At 63.3% G+C, this 17,472-nt stretch overlaps 1 protein-coding gene across 1 annotated transcript in view; it reads left to right on the forward strand.

The window, feature by feature from the left end:
* Positions 1 to 4,793: 4,793 nt before the first annotated feature.
* The window catches only part of LOC140406528 (neural cell adhesion molecule L1-like), a gene marked incomplete at its 3' end in the record, with an annotated part of 51,431 nt that continues 38,752 nt past the window's right edge, over positions 4,794 to 17,472 (forward strand). Inside the window, exon 1 of the mRNA XM_072494531.1 lies at positions 4,794 to 4,937. Coding sequence (XP_072350632.1) covers positions 4,823 to 4,937 — 115 coding nt within the window. The remainder of the gene's footprint in view (positions 4,938 to 17,472) is intronic.

Raw genomic sequence — 17,472 nt, forward strand, 5'->3', positions numbered from 1 at the left:
TGGGGGATAGTGAGGGTCAGTGGGGTCGGGGGGATAGTGAGGGTCAGTGGGGTCGGGGGGATAGTGAGGGTCAGTGGGGTCGGGGGATAGTGAGGGTCAGTCAGAGTGGGGGATAGTGAGGGTCAGGGGGTCGGGGGGATAGTGAGGGTCAGTGGGGAGTGGGGGATAGTGAGGGTCAGTGGGGTCGGGGGGATAGTGAGGGTCAGTCGGAGTGTGGATAGTGAGGGTCAGTGGGGTCGGGGGGATAGTGAAGGTCAGTCGGAGTGGGGATAGTGAGGGTCAGTCGGAGTGGGGGATAGTGAGGGTCAGTGGGGTCGGGGGGATAGTGAAGGTCAGTCGGAGTGGGGATAGTGAGGATCAGTGGGGTCGGGGGGATAGTGAGGGTCAGTGGGGTCGGGGGGATAGTGAGGGTCAGTGGGGCCGGGGGGATAGTGAGGGTCAGTGGGGTCGGGGGGATAGTGAGGGTCAGTGGGGTCGGGGGGATAGTGAGGGTCAGTGGGGTCGAGGGGATAGTGAGGGTCAGTGGGGTCGGGGGGATAGTGAGGGTCAGTGGGGTCGGGGGGATAGTGAGGGTCAGTGGGGTCGGGGGGGATAGTGAGGGTCAGTGGGGTCGGGGGGATAGTGAGGGCCAGTCTGAGTGGGGTTAGTGAGGGTCAGTGGGGTCGGGGGGATAGTGAGGGTCAGTGGGGTCGGGGGGGATAGTGAGGGTCAGTGAGAGTGGGGATAGTGAGGGTCAGTGGGGTCGGGGGGATAGTGAGGGTCAGTGGGGTCGGGGGGATAGTGAGGGTCAGTGGGGTCGGGGGGATAGTGAGGGTCAGTGGGGTAGGGGGGATAGTGAGGGTCAGTGGGGTCGGGGGGATAGTGAGGGTCAGTGGGGAGTGGGGGATAGTGAGGGTCAGTGGGGAGTGGGGGATAGTGAGGGTCAGTGGGGTAGGGGGCATAGTGAGGGTCAGTCGGGGTGAGGGTCAGTGGGGTCGGGGGATAGTGAGGGTCAGTCGGAGTGGGGGATAGTGAGTGTCAGTGGGGTCGGGGGGATAGTGAGGGTCAGTGGGGTCGGGGGGATAGTGAGGGTCAGTGGGGCCGGGGGGATAGTGAGGGTCAGTGGGGCCGGGGGGATAGTGAGGGTCAGTGGGGTCGGGGGGATAGTGAGGGTCAGTGGGGTCGAGAGGATAGTGAGGGTCAGTGGGGTCGGGGGGATAGTGAGGGTCAGTGGGGTCGGGGGGATAGTGAGGGTCAGTGGGGTCGGGGGGGATAGTGAGGGTCAGTGGGGTCGGGGGGATAGTGAGGGTCAGTGGGGAGTGGGGGATAGTGAGGGTCAGTGGGGAGTGGGGGATAGTGAGGGTCAGTGGGGTCGGGGGGATAGTGAGGGTCAGTGGGGTCGGGGGGGATAGTGAGGGTCAGTCAGAGTGGGGATAGTGAGGGTCAGTGGGGTCGGGGGGATAGTGAGGGTCAGTGGGGTCGGGGGGATAGTGAGGGTCAGTGGGGTCGGGGGGATAGTGAGGGTCAGTGGGGTAGGGGGGATAGTGAGGGTCAGTGGGGTCGGGGGGATAGTGAGGGTCAGTGGGGAGTGGGGGATAGTGAGGGTCAGTGGGGAGTGGGGGATAGTGAGGGTCAGTGGGGTCGGGGGCATAGTGAGGGTCAGTCGGGGTGAGGGTCAGTGGGGTCGGGGGATAGTGAGGGTCAGTCGGAGTGGGGGATAGTGAGTGTCAGTGGGGTCGGGGGGATAGTGAGGGTCAGTGGGGTCGGGGGGATAGTGAGGGTCAGTGGGGAGTGGGGGATAGTGAGGGTCAGTGGGGAGTGGGGGATAGTGAGGGTCAGTGGGGTCGGGGGGATAGTGAGGGTCAGTGGGGTCGGGGGGATAGTGAGGGTCAGTGGGGTCGGGGGGATAGTGAGGGTCAGTGGGGTCGGGGGGATAGTGAAGGTCAGTCGGAGTGGGGATAGTGAGGGTCAGTGGGGTCGGGGGGATAGTGAGGGTCAGTGGGGAGTGGGGGATACTGAGGGTCAGTTGGGTCGGGGGATAGTGAGGGTCAGTGGGGTCGGGGAGATAGTGAGGGTCAGTGGGGAGTGGGGGATACTGAGGGTCAGTTGGGTCGGGGGATAGTGAGGGTCAGTGGGGTCGGGGGGATAGTGAGGGTCAGTCGGGGTGAGGGTCAGTGGGGTTGGGGGATAGTGAGGGTCAGTGGGGAGTCGGGGATAGTGAGGGTCAGTGGGGAGTGGGGGATAGTGAGGGTCAGTGGGGTCGGGGGGATAGTGAGGGTCGGGGGGATAGTGAGGGTCAGTGGGGTCGGGGGATAGTGAGGGTCAGTCGGAGTGGGGGATAGTGAGGGTCAGGGGGTCGGGGGGATAGTGAGGGTCAGTGGGGAGTGGGGGATAGTGAGGGTCAGTGGGGTTGGGGGGATAGTGAGGGTCAGTCGGAGTGTGGATAGTGAGGGTCAGTGGGGTCGGGGGGATAGTGAAGGTCAGTCGGAGTGGGGATAGTGAGGGTCAGTCGGAGTGGGGGATAGTGAGGGTCAGTGGGGTCGGGGGGATAGTGAAGGTCGGTCGGAGTGGGGATAGTGAGGATCAGTGGGGTCGGGGGGATAGTGAGGGTCAGTGGGGTCGGGGGGATAGTGAGGGTCAGTGGGGCCGGGGGGATAGTGAGGGTCAGTGGGGTCGGGGGGATAGTGAGGGTCAGTGGGGTCGGGGGGATAGTGAGGGTCAGTGGGGTCGGGGGGATAGTGAGGGTCAGTGGGGTCGGGGGGGATAGTGAGGGTCAGTAGGGTCGGGGGGATAGTGAGGGCCAGTCTGAGTGGGGATAGTGAGGGTCAGTGGGGTCGAGGGGATAGTGAGGGTCAGTGGGGTCGGGGGGATAGTGAGGGTCAGTGGGGTCGGGGGGATAGTGAGGGTCAGTGGGGTCGGGGGGGATAGTGAGGGTCAGTAGGGTCGGGGGGATAGTGAGGGCCAGTCTGAGTGGGGATAGTGAGGGTCAGTGGGGTCGGGGGGATAGTGAGGGTCAGTGGGGTCGGGGGGGATAGTGAGGGTCAGTCAGAGTGGGGATAGTGAGGGTCAGTGGGGTCGGGGGGATAGTGAGGGTCAGTGGGGTCGGGGGGATAGTGAGGGTCAGTGGGGTCGGGTGGATAGTGAGGGTCAGTGGGGTAGGGGGGATAGTGAGGGTCAGTGGGGTCGGGGGGATAGTGAGGGTCAGTGGGGAGTGGGGGATAGTGAGGGTCAGTGGGGAGTGGGGGATAGTGAGGGTCAGTGGGGTCGGGGGCATAGTGAGGGTCAGTCGGGGTGAGGGTCAGTGGGGTCGGGGGATAGTGAGGGTCAGTCGGAGTGGGGGATAGTGAGTGTCAGTGGGGTCGGGGGGATAGTGAGGGTCAGTGGGGTCGGGGGGATAGTGAGGGTCAGTGGGGAGTGGGGGATAGTGAGGGTCAGTGGGGAGTGGTGGATAGTGAGGGTCAGTGGGGTCGGGGGGATAGTGAGGGTCAGTGGGGAGTGGGGGATAGTGAGGGTCAGTGGGGAGTGGGGGATAGTGAGGGTCAGTGGGGTCGGGGGGATAGTGAGGGTCAGTGGGGTCGGGGGGATAGTGAGGGTCAGTGGGGTCGGGGGGATAGTGAGGGTCAGTGGGGTCGGGGGGATAGTGAAGGTCAGTCGGAGTGGGGATAGTGAGGGTCAGTGGGGTCGGGGGGATAGTGAGGGTCAGTGGGGTCGGGGGGATAGTGAGGGTCAGTGGGGTCGGGGGGATAGTGAGGGTCAGTGGGGAGTGGGGGATACTGAGGGTCAGTTGGGTCGGGGGATAGTGAGGGTCAGTGGGGTCGGGGGGATAGTGAGGGTCAGTGGGGAGTGGGGGATACTGAGGGTCAGTTGGGTCGGGGGATAGTGAGGGTCAGTGGGGTCGGGGGGATAGTGAGGGTCAGTCGGGGTGAGGGTCAGTGGGGTTGGGGGACAGTGAGGGTCAGTGGGGAGTGGGGGATAGTGAGGGTCAGTGGGGAGTGGGGGATAGTGAGGGTCAGTGGGGTCGGGGGGATAGTGAGGGTCAGTGGGGTCGGGGGGATAGTGAGGGTCAGTGGGGTCGGGGGATAGTGAGGGTCAGTCGGAGTGGGGGATAGTGAGGGTCAGTGGGGTCGGGGGGATAGTGAGGGTCAGTGGGGAGTGGGGGATAGTGAGGGTCAGTGGGGAGTGGGGGATAGTGAGGGTCAGTGGGGTCGGGGGGATAGTGAGGGTCAGTGGGGTCGGGGGGATAGTGAGGGTCAGTGGGGTCGGGGGGATAGTGAGGGTCAGTGGGGTCGGGGGGATAGTGAGGGTCAGTGGGGTCGGGGGGATAGTGAGGGTCAGTGGGGTCGGGGGGATAGTGAGGGTCAGTGGGGTCGGGGGGATAGTGAGGGTCAGTGGGGTCGGGGGGATAGTGAGGGTCAGTGGGGTCGGGGGCATAGTGAGGGTCAGTCGGAGTTGGGCTAGTGAGGGTCAGTGGGGTCGGGGGGATAGTGAGGGTCAGTCGGAGTTGGGCTAGTGAGGGTCAGTGGGGTCGGGGGGATAGTGAGGGTCAGTGGGGTAGGGGGGATAGTGAGGGTCAGTCGGAGTTGGGCTAGTGAGGGTCAGTGGGGTAGGGGGGATAGTGAGGGTCAGTCGGAGTTGGGCTAGTGAGGGTCAGTGGGGTAGGGGGGATAGTGAGGGTCAGTGGGGTTGGGGGGATAGTGAGGGTCAGTCGGAGTTGGGCTAGTGAGGGTCAGTGGGGAAGGGGGGATAGTGAGGGTCAGTGGGGTTGGGGAGGCCGGAGCGAATCGCAGTGCCTGATGACTCTTTGTTGGTGACAGAAACGGACGCGGACCCCTCGCGGAAGGTGATGGGGGGCACGGTGATTCTCAGCCGAGTGGAGAAGGACGACACTGCAATCTACCAGTGCGAGGCTCAGAACAGGCACGGTACCCTCCTCGCCAACATCATCGTCCAGGTCATCGGTACGTCCACAAGGTGTCTCCCTCGGGCTCGCGCCACCCAGACACGGGGAGGGACAGCAGAGAGAGGGCAGACAACCCAGCCTGACGGAGGAGCCTCACCCCACATCCATCCCCGAGACACTGCGTCACCCCACATCCATCCCCGAGACACTGCCTCACCCCATATCCATCCCCGAGACACTGCCTCACCCCACATCCATCCCCGAGACACTGCCTCACCCCACATCCATCCCCGAGACACTGCCTCACCCCATATCCATCCCCGAGACACTGCCTCACCCCACATCCATCCCCGAGACACTGCCTCACCCCATATCCATCCCCGAGACACTGCCTCACCCCATATCCATCCCCGAGACACTGCCTCACCCCACATCCATCCCCGAGACACTGCGTCACCCCACATCCATCCCCGAGACACTGCGTCACCCCACATCCATCCCCGAGACACTGCGTCACCCCACATCCATCCCCGAGACACTGCGTCACCCCACATCCATCCCCGAGACACTGCGTCACCCCACATCCATCCCCGAGACACTGCCTCACCCCACATCCATCCCCGAGACACTGCGTCGCCCCACATCCATCCCCTAGACACTGCCTCACCCCACACCATCCCCGAGACACTGCCTCACCCCATATCCATCCCCGAGACACTGCCTCACCCCACATCCATCCCCGAGACACTGCCTCACCCCACATCCATCCCCGAGACACTGCCTCACCCCACATCCATCCCCGAGACACTGCCTCACCCCACATCCATCCCCGAGACACTGCCTCACCCCACATCCATCCCCGAGACACTGCGTCACCCCACATCCATCCCCGAGACACTGCGTCACCCCACATCCCTCCCCGAGACACTGCCTAGGCCCATATCCATCCCCGAGACACTGCCTCACCCCACATCCATCCCCGAGACACTGCCTCGCCCCACATCCATCCCCGAGACACTGCGTCATCCCACATCCATCCCCGAGGCACTGCCTCACCCCACATCCATCCCCGAGGCACTGCGTCACCCCACATCCATCCCCGAGACACTGCCTCACCCCACATCCATCCCCGAGACACTGCTTCACCCCACATCCATCCCCGAGACACTGCGTCACCCCACATCCCTCCCCGAGACACTGCCTAGGCCCATATCCATCCCCGAGACACTGCCTCACCCCACATCCATCCCCGATACACTGCCTCACCCAACATCCATCCCCGAGACACTGCCTCACCCCACATCCATCCCCCAGACATTGCGTCACCCCACATCCATCCCCGAGACACTGCGTCACCCCACATCCATCCCCGAGACACTGCGTCACCCCACATCCCTCCCCGAGACACTGCCTCACCCCATATCCATCCCCGAGACACTGCCTCACCCCACATCCATCCCCGAGACACTGCCTCACCCCACATCCATCCCCGAGACACTGCGTCACCCCACATCCATCCCCGAGACACTGCCTCGCCCCACATCCATCCCCGAGACACTGCGTCACCCCACATCCATCCCCGAGACACTGCGTCACCCCACATCCATCCCCGAGACACTGCGTCACCCCACATCCATCCCCGAGACACAGCCTCGCCCCATATCCATCCCCCAGAGACACTGCCTCACCCCACATCCATCCCCGAGACACTGCGTCACCCCACATCCATCCCCGAGACACTGCCTCGCCCCACATCCATCCCCGAGACACTGCGTCACCCCACATCCATCCCCGAGACACTGCGTCACCCCACATCCATCCCCGAGACACTGCCTCGCCCCACATCCATCCCCGAGACACTGCGTCACCCCACATCCATCCCCGAGACACTGCCTCACCCCACATCCATCCCCGAGACACTGCCTCAACCCACATCCATCCCCCAGAGACACTGCCTCACCCCACATCCATCCCCGAGACACTGCCTCACCCCATATCCATCCCCGAGACACTGCGTCACCCCACATCCATCCCCGAGACACTGCCTCACCCCATATCCATCCCCGAGACACTGCGTCACCCCATAACCATCCCCGAGACACTGCGTCACCCCACATCCATCCCCGAGACACTGCCTCACCCCACATCCATCCCCGAGACACTGCCTCACCCCACATCCATCCCCGAGACACTGGCTCACCCCACATCCATTCCCGAGACACTGCCTCACCCCACATCCATCCCCGAGACACTGCGTCACCCCACATCCATCCCCGAGACACTGCCTCACCCCACATCCATCCCCGAGACACTGCCTCACCCCACATCCATCCCCGAGACACTGTGTCACCCCACATCCATCCCCGAGACACTGCCTCACCCCATATCCATCCCCGAGACACTGCCTCACCCCACATCCATCCCCGAGACACTGCCTCACCCCATATCCATCCCCGACACACTGCCTCACCCCACATCCATCCCCGAGACACTGCCTCACCCAACATCCATCCCCGAGACACTGCGTCACCCCATATCCATCCCCGAGACACTGCGTCACCCCACATCCATCCCCGAGGCACTGTGTCACCCCATATCCATCCCCCAGAGACACTGCCTCACCCCACATCCATCCCCGAGACACTGCCTCACCCCACATCCATCCCCGAGACACTGCCTCGCCACACATCCATCCCCGAGACACTGCCTCACCCCACATCGATCCCCGAGACACTGCCTCACCCGATATCCATCCCCGAGACACTGCGTCACCCCACATCCATCCCCGAGACACTGCCTCACCCCATATCCATCCCCGAGACTCTGCGTCACCCCACATCCATCCCCGAGACACTGGCTCACCCCACATCCATCCCCGAGACACTGCCTCGCCACACATCCATCCCCGAGACACTGCGTCACCCCACATCCATCCCCCAGACACTGCCTCACCCCACATCCATCCCCGAGACACTGCCTCACCCCACATCCATCCCCGAGACACTGTGTCACCCCACATCCATCCCCGAGACACTGCCTCACCCATATCCATCCCCGAGACACTGCCTCACCCCATATCCATCCCCGAGACACTGCCTCACCCCACATCCATCCCCGAGATACTGCGTCACCCCACATCCATCCCCGAGACACTGCGTCACCCCACATCCATCCCCGAGACACTGCCTCACCCCACACCCATCTCCGAAACACTGCCTCACCCCACATCCATCCCCGAGACACTGCGTCACCCCACATCCATCCCCGAGACACTGCCACACCCCACATCCATCCCCGAGACACAGCGTCACCCCACATCCATCCCCGAGACACTGCGTCACCCCAGATCCATCCCCGAGACACTGCCTCACCCCACATAAATCCCCGAGACACTGCCTCACCCCACATCCATCCCCCAGACACTGCCTCGCCCCATATCCATCCCCGAGTCACTGCGTCACCCCACATCCATCCCCGAGACACTGCGTCACCCCACATCCATCCCCGAGACACTGCCACACCCCACATCCATCCCCGAGACACTGCGTCACCCCACATCCCTCCCCGAGACACTGCCTAGGCCCATATCCATCCCCGAGACACTGCCTCACCCCACATCCATCCCCGAGACACTGCCTCACCCCACATCCATCCCCGAGACACTGCGTCATCCCACATCCATCCCCGAGGCACTGCCTCACCCCACATCCATCCCCGAGGCACTGCGTCACCCCACATCCATCCCCGAGGCACTGCCTCACCCCACATCCATCCCCGAGACACTGCCTCACCCCACATCCATCCCCGAGACACTGCTTCACCCCACATCCATCCCCGAGACACTGTGTCACCCCACATCCCTCCCCGAGACACTGCCTAGGCCCATATCCATCCCCGAGACACTGCCTCACCCCACATCCATCCCCGAGACACTGCCTCACCCAACATCCATCCCCGAGACACTGCCTCACCCCACATCCATCCCCCAGACATTGCGTCACCCCACATCCATCCCCGAGACACTGCGTCACCCCACATCCATCCCCGAGACACTGCGTCACCCCACATCCCTCCCCGAGACACTGCCTCACCCCATATCCATCCCCGAGACACTGCCTCACCCCACATCCATCCCCGAGACACTGCCTCACCCCACATCCATCCCCGAGACACTGCGTCACCCCACATCCATCCCCGAGACACTGCCTCGCCCCACATCCATCCCCGAGACACTGCCTCACCCCACATCCATCCCCGAGACACTGCTTCGCCCCACATCCATCCCCGAGACACTGCGTCACCCCACATCCCTCCCCGAGACACTGCCTAGGCCCATATCCATCCCCGAGACACTGCCTCACCCCACATCCATCCCCGATACACTGCCTCACCCAACATCCATCCCCCAGACATTGCGTCACCCCACATCCATCCCCGAGACACTGCGTCACCCCACATCCATCCCCGAGACACTGCGTCACCCCACATCCCTCCCCGAGACACTGCCTCACCCCATATCCATCCCCGAGACACTGCCTCACCCCACATCCATCCCCGAGACACTGCCTCACCCCACATCCATCCCCGAGACACTGCGTCACCCCACATCCATCCCCGAGACACTGCCTCGCCCCACATCCATCCCCGAGACACTGCGTCACCCCACATCCATCCCCGAGACACTGCCTCGCCCCACATCCATCCCCGAGACACTGCGTCACCCCACATCCATCCCCGAGACACTGCGTCACCCCACATCCATCCCCGAGACACTGCGTCACCCCACATCCATCCCCGAGACACTGCCTCACCCCACATCCATCCCCGAGACACTGCGTCACCCCACATCCATCCCCGAGACTCTGCCTCACCCCACATCCATCCCCGAGACACTGCGTCACCCCACATCCATCCCCGAGACACTGCCTCACCCCACATCCATCCCCGAGACACTGCCTCAACCCACATCCATCCCCGAGACACTGCGTCACCCCACATCCATCCCCGAGACACTGCGTCACCCCACATCCATCCCCGAGACACTGCGTCACCCCACATCCATCCCCGAGACACTGCGTCACCCCACATCCATCCCCGAGACACTGCGTCACCCCACATCCATCCCCGAGACACTGCCTCGCCCCATATCCATCCCCCAGAGACACTGCCTCACCCCACATCCATCCCCGAGACACTGCCTCACCCCATATCCATCCCCGAGACACTGCGTCACCCCACATCCATCCCCGAGACACTGCCTCACCCCATATCCATCCCCGAGACACTGCGTCACCCCATAACCATCCCCGAGACACTGCGTCACCCCACATCCATCCCCGAGACACTGCCTCACCCCACATCCATCCCCGAGACACTGCCTCACCCCACATCCATCCCCGAGACTCTGGCTCACCCCACATCCATTCCCGAGACACTGCCTCACCCCACATCCATCCCCGAGACACTGCGTCACCCCACATCCATCCCCCAGACACTGCCTCACCCCACATCCATCCCCGAGACACTGCCTCACCCCACATCCATCCCCGAGACACTGTGTCACCCCACATCCATCCCCGAGACACTGCCTCACCCCATATCCATCCCCGAGACACTGCCTCACCCCACATCCATCCCCCAGACACTGCGTCACCCCATATCCATCCCCGATACACTGCCTCACCCCACATCCATCCCCGAGACACTGCCTCACCCCACATCCATCCCCGAGACACTGCCTCGCCCCACATCCATCCCCGAGACACTGCGTCACCCCACATCCATCCCCGAGACACTGCGTCACCCCACATCCATCCCCGAGACACTGCCTCGCCCCACATCCATCCCCGAGACACTGCGTCACCCCACATCCATCCCCGAGACACTGCGTCACCCCACATCCATCCCCGAGACACTGCCTCACCCCACACCCATCTCCGAAACACTGCCGCACCCCACATCCATCCCCGAGACACGGCGTCACCCCACATCCATCCCCGAGACACTGCCGCACCCCACATCCATCCCCGAGACACAGCGTCACCCCACATCCATCCCCGAGACACTGCGTCACCCCACATCCATCCCCGAGACACTGCCTCACCCCACATAAATCCCCGAGACACTGCCTCACCCCACATCCATCCCCCAGACACTGCCTCGCCCCATATCCATCCCCGAGTCACTGCGTCACCCCACATCCATCCCCGTGACACTGCGTCACCCCACATCCATCCCCGAGACACTGCCACACCCCACATCCATCCCCGAGACACTGCGTCACCCCACATCCATCCCCGAGACACTGCCTCGCCCCACATCCATCCCCGAGACACTGCGTCACCCCACATCCATCCCCGAGACACTGCCTCACCCCACACCCATCTCCGAAACACTGCCGCACCCCACATCCATCCCCGAGACACTGCGTCACCCCACATCCATCCCCGAGACACTGCCGCACCCCACATCCATCCCCGAGACACAGCGTCACCCCACATCCATCCCCGAGACACTGGCTCACCCCACATCCATCCCCGAGACACTGCCTCGCCACACATCCATCCCCGAGACACTGCGTCACCCCACATCCATCCCCCAGACACTGCCTCACCCCACATCCATCCCCGAGACACTGCCTCACCCCACATCCATCCCTGAGACACTGTGTCACCCCACATCCATCCCCGAGACACTGCCTCACCCCATATCCATCCCCGAGACACTGCCTCACCCCATATCCATCCCCGAGACACTGCCTCACCCCACATCCATCCCCGAGATACTGCGTCACCCCACATCCATCCCCGAGACACTGCGTCACCCCACATCCATCCCCGAGACACTGCCTCACCCCACACCCATCTCCGAAACACTGCCTCACCCCACATCCATCCCCGAGACACTGCGTCACCCCACATCCATCCCCGAGACACTGCCGCACCCCACATTCATCCCCGAGACACAGCGTCACCCCACATCCATCCCCGAGACACTGCGTCACCCCAGATCCATCCCCGAGACACTGCCTCACCCCACATAAATCCCCGAGACACTGCCTCACCCCACATCCATCCCCCAGACACTGCCTCGCCCCATATCCATCCCCGAGTCACTGCGTCACCCCACATCCATCCCCGAGACACTGCCTCGCCCCACATCCATCCCCGAGACACTGCGTCACCCCACATCCATCCCCGAGACACTGCGTCACCCCACATCCATCCCCGAGACACTGCCTCACCCCACATCCATCCCCGAGACACTGCGTCACCCCACATCCATCCCCGAGACTCTGCCTCACCCCACATCCATCCCCGAGACACTGCGTCACCCCACATCCATCCCCGAGACACTGCCTCACCCCACATCCATCCCCGAGACACTGCCTCAACCCACATCCATCCCCGAGACACTGCGTCACCCCACATCCATCCCCGAGACACTGCGTCACCCCACATCCATCCCCGAGACACTGCGTCACCCCACATCCATCCCCGAGACACTGCGTCACCCCACATCCATCCCCGAGACACTGCGTCACCCCACATCCATCCCCGAGACACTGCCTCGCCCCATATCCATCCCCCAGAGACACTGCCTCACCCCACATCCATCCCCGAGACACTGCCTCACCCCATATCCATCCCCGAGACACTGCGTCACCCCACATCCATCCCCGAGACACTGCCTCACCCCATATCCATCCCCGAGACACTGCGTCACCCCATAACCATCCCCGAGACACTGCGTCACCCCACATCCATCCCCGAGACACTGCCTCACCCCACATCCATCCCCGAGACACTGCCTCACCCCACATCCATCCCCGAGACTCTGGCTCACCCCACATCCATTCCCGAGACACTGCCTCACCCCACATCCATCCCCGAGACACTGCGTCACCCCACATCCATCCCCCAGACACTGCCTCACCCCACATCCATCCCCGAGACACTGCCTCACCCCACATCCATCCCCGAGACACTGTGTCACCCCACATCCATCCCCGAGACACTGCCTCACCCCATATCCATCCCCGAGACACTGCCTCACCCCACATCCATCCCCCAGACACTGCGTCACCCCATATCCATCCCCGATACACTGCCTCACCCCACATCCATCCCCGAGACACTGCCTCACCCCACATCCATCCCCGAGACACTGCCTCGCCCCACATCCATCCCCGAGACACTGCGTCACCCCACATCCATCCCCGAGACACTGCGTCACCCCACATCCATCCCCGAGACACTGCCTCGCCCCACATCCATCCCCGAGACACTGCGTCACCCCACATCCATCCCCGAGACACTGCGTCACCCCACATCCATCCCCGAGACACTGCCTCACCCCACACCCATCTCCGAAACACTGCCGCACCCCACATCCATCCCCGAGACACGGCGTCACCCCACATCCATCCCCGAGACACTGCCGCACCCCACATCCATCCCCGAGACACAGCGTCACCCCACATCCATCCCCGAGACACTGCGTCACCCCACATCCATCCCCGAGACACTGCCTCACCCCACATAAATCCCCGAGACACTGCCTCACCCCACATCCATCCCCCAGACACTGCCTCGCCCCATATCCATCCCCGAGTCACTGCGTCACCCCACATCCATCCCCGTGACACTGCGTCACCCCACATCCATCCCCGAGACACTGCCACACCCCACATCCATCCCCGAGACACTGCGTCACCCCACATCCATCCCCGAGACACTGCCTCACCCCACACCCATCTCCGAAACACTGCCGCACCCCACATCCATCCCCGAGACACTGCGTCACCCCACATCCATCCCCGAGACACTGCCGCACCCCACATCCATCCCCGAGACACAGCGTCACCCCACATCCATCCCCGAGACACTGGCTCACCCCACATCCATCCCCGAGACACTGCCTCGCCACACATCCATCCCCGAGACACTGCGTCACCCCACATCCATCCCCCAGACACTGCCTCACCCCACATCCATCCCCGAGACACTGCCTCACCCCACATCCATCCCTGAGACACTGTGTCACCCCACATCCATCCCCGAGACACTGCCTCACCCCATATCCATCCCCGAGACACTGCCTCACCCCATATCCATCCCCGAGACACTGCCTCACCCCACATCCATCCCCGAGATACTGCGTCACCCCACATCCATCCCCGAGACACTGCGTCACCCCACATCCATCCCCGAGACACTGCCTCACCCCACACCCATCTCCGAAACACTGCCTCACCCCACATCCATCCCCGAGACACTGCGTCACCCCACATCCATCCCCGAGACACTGCCGCACCCCACATCCATCCCCGAGACACAGCGTCACCCCACATCCATCCCCGAGACACTGCGTCACCCCAGATCCATCCCCGAGACACTGCCTCACCCCACATAAATCCCCGAGACACTGCCTCACCCCACATCCATCCCCCAGACACTGCCTCGCCCCATATCCATCCCCGAGTCACTGCGTCACCCCACATCCATCCCCGAGACACTGCGTCACCCCACATCCATCCCCGAGACACTGCCACACCCCACATCCATCCCCGAGACACTGCGTCACCCCACATCCATCCCCGAGACACTGCGTCACCCCACATCCCTCCCCGAGACACTGCCTAGGCCCATATCCATCCCCGAGACACTGCCTCACCCCACATCCATCCCCGAGACACTGCCTCACCCCACATCCATCCCCGAGACACTGCGTCATCCCACATCCATCCCCGAGGCACTGCCTCACCCCACATCCATCCCCGAGGCACTGCGTCACCCCACATCCATCCCCGAGGCACTGCCTCACCCCACATCCATCCCCGAGACACTGCCTCACCCCACATCCATCCCCGAGACACTGCTTCACCCCACATCCATCCCCGAGACACTGTGTCACCCCACATCCCTCCCCGAGACACTGCCTAGGCCCATATCCATCCCCGAGACACTGCCTCACCCCACATCCATCCCCGAGACACTGCCTCACCCAACATCCATCCCCGAGACACTGCCTCACCCCACATCCATCCCCCAGACATTGCGTCACCCCACATCCATCCCCGAGACACTGCGTCACCCCACATCCATCCCCGAGACACTGCGTCACCCCACATCCCTCCCCGAGACACTGCCTCACCCCATATCCATCCCCGAGACACTGCCTCACCCCACATCCATCCCCGAGACACTGCCTCACCCCACATCCATCCCCGAGACACTGCGTCACCCCACATCCATCCCCGAGACACTGCCTCGCCCCACATCCATCCCCGAGACACTGCCTCACCCCACATCCATCCCCGAGACACTGCTTCGCCCCACATCCATCCCCGAGACACTGCGTCACCCCACATCCCTCCCCGAGACACTGCCTAGGCCCATATCCATCCCCGAGACACTGCCTCACCCCACATCCATCCCCGATACACTGCCTCACCCAACATCCATCCCCCAGACATTGCGTCACCCCACATCCATCCCCGAGACACTGCGTCACCCCATATCCATCCCCGATACACTGCCTCACCCCACATCCATCCCCGAGACACTGCCTCACCCCACATCCATCCCCGAGACACTGCCTCGCCCCACATCCATCCCCGAGACACTGCGTCACCCCACATCCATCCCCCAGACACTGCGTCACCCCATATCCATCCCCGATACACTGCCTCACCCCACATCCATCCCCGAGACACTGCCTCACCCCACATCCATCCCCGAGACACTGCCTCGCCCCACATCCATCCCCGAGACACTGCGTCACCCCACATCCATCCCCGAGACACTGCGTCACCCCACATCCATCCCCGAGACACTGCCTCGCCCCACATCCATCCCCGAGACACTGCGTCACCCCACATCCATCCCCGAGACACTGCGTCACCCCACATCCATCCCCGAGACACTGCCTCACCCCACACCCATCTCCGAAACACTGCCGCACCCCACATCCATCCCCGAGACACTGCGTCACCCCACATCCATCCCCGAGACACTGCCGCACCCCACATCCATCCCCGAGACACAGCGTCACCCCACATCCATCCCCGAGACACTGCGTCACCCCACATCCATCCCCGAGACACTGCCTCACCCCACATAAATCCCCGAGACACTGCCTCACCCCACATCCATCCCGCAGACACTGCCTCGCCCCATATCCATCCCCGAGTCACTGCGTCACCCCACATCCATCCCCGTGACACTGCGTCACCCCACATCCATCCCCGAGACACTGCCACACCCCACATCCATCCCCGAGACACTGCGTCACCCCACATCCATCCCCGAGACACTGCCTCGCCCCACATCCATCCCCGAGACACTGCGTCACCCCACATCCATCCCCGAGACACTGCCTCACCCCACACCCATCTCCGAAACACTGCCGCACCCCACATCCATCCCCGAGACACTGCGTCACCCCACATCCATCCCCGAGACACTGCCGCACCCCACATCCATCCCCGAGACACAGCGTCACCCCACATCCATCCCCGAGACACTGCGTCACCCCACATCCATCCCCGAGACACTGCCTCACCCCACATAAATCCCCGAGACACTGCCTCACCCCACATCCATCCCCCAGACACTGCCTCGCCCCATATCCATCCCCGAGACACTGCGTCACCCCACATCCAACCCCGAGACACTGCCACACCCCACATCCATCCCCGAGACACTGCGTCACCCCACATCCATCCCCGAGACACTGCGTCACCCCACATCCCTCCCCGAGACACTGCCTAGGCCCATATCCATCCCCGAGACACTGCCTCACCCCACATCCATCCCCGAGACACTGCCTCACCCCACATCCATCCCCCAGACATTGGGTCACCTCACATCCATCCCCGAGACACTGCGTCATCCCACATCCATCCCCGAGGCACTGCCTCACCCCACATCCATCCCCCAGACATTGCGTCACCCCACATCCATCCCCGAGACACTGCGTCACACCGCATCCATCCCCGAGACACTGCGTCACCCCACATCCCTCCCCGAGACACTGCCTCACCCCACATCCATCCCCGAGACACTGCGTCACCCCACATCCATCCCCGAGACACTGCCTCACCCCACATCCATCCCCGAGACACTGCGTCACCCCACATCCATCCCCGAGACACTGCCTCACCCCACATCCATCCCCGAGACAGTGCGTCACCCCACATCCATCTCCGAGACACTGCCTCACCCCACATCCATCCCCGAGACACTGCCTCGCCCCACATCCATCCCCGAGACACTGCGTCACCCCACATCCATCCCCGAGACACTGCGTCACCCCACATCCATCCCCGAGACACTGCGTCACCCCACATCCATCCCCTAGACACTGCCTCACCCCACATCCACCCCCGAGACACTGCGTCACCCCACATCCATCCCCTAGACACTGCGTCACCCCACATCCATCCCCGAGACACTGCCTCACCCCACATCCATCCCCGAGACACTGCGTCACCCCACATCCATCCCCGAGACACTGCGTCACCCCACATCCATCCCCGAGACACTGCGTCACCCCACATCCATCCCCGAGACACTGCCTCACCCCACATC

Source organism: Scyliorhinus torazame, unplaced genomic scaffold (assembly GCF_047496885.1).
Source record: "Scyliorhinus torazame isolate Kashiwa2021f unplaced genomic scaffold, sScyTor2.1 scaffold_584, whole genome shotgun sequence".
Classification (NCBI taxonomy): domain Eukaryota; kingdom Metazoa; phylum Chordata; class Chondrichthyes; order Carcharhiniformes; family Scyliorhinidae; genus Scyliorhinus; species Scyliorhinus torazame.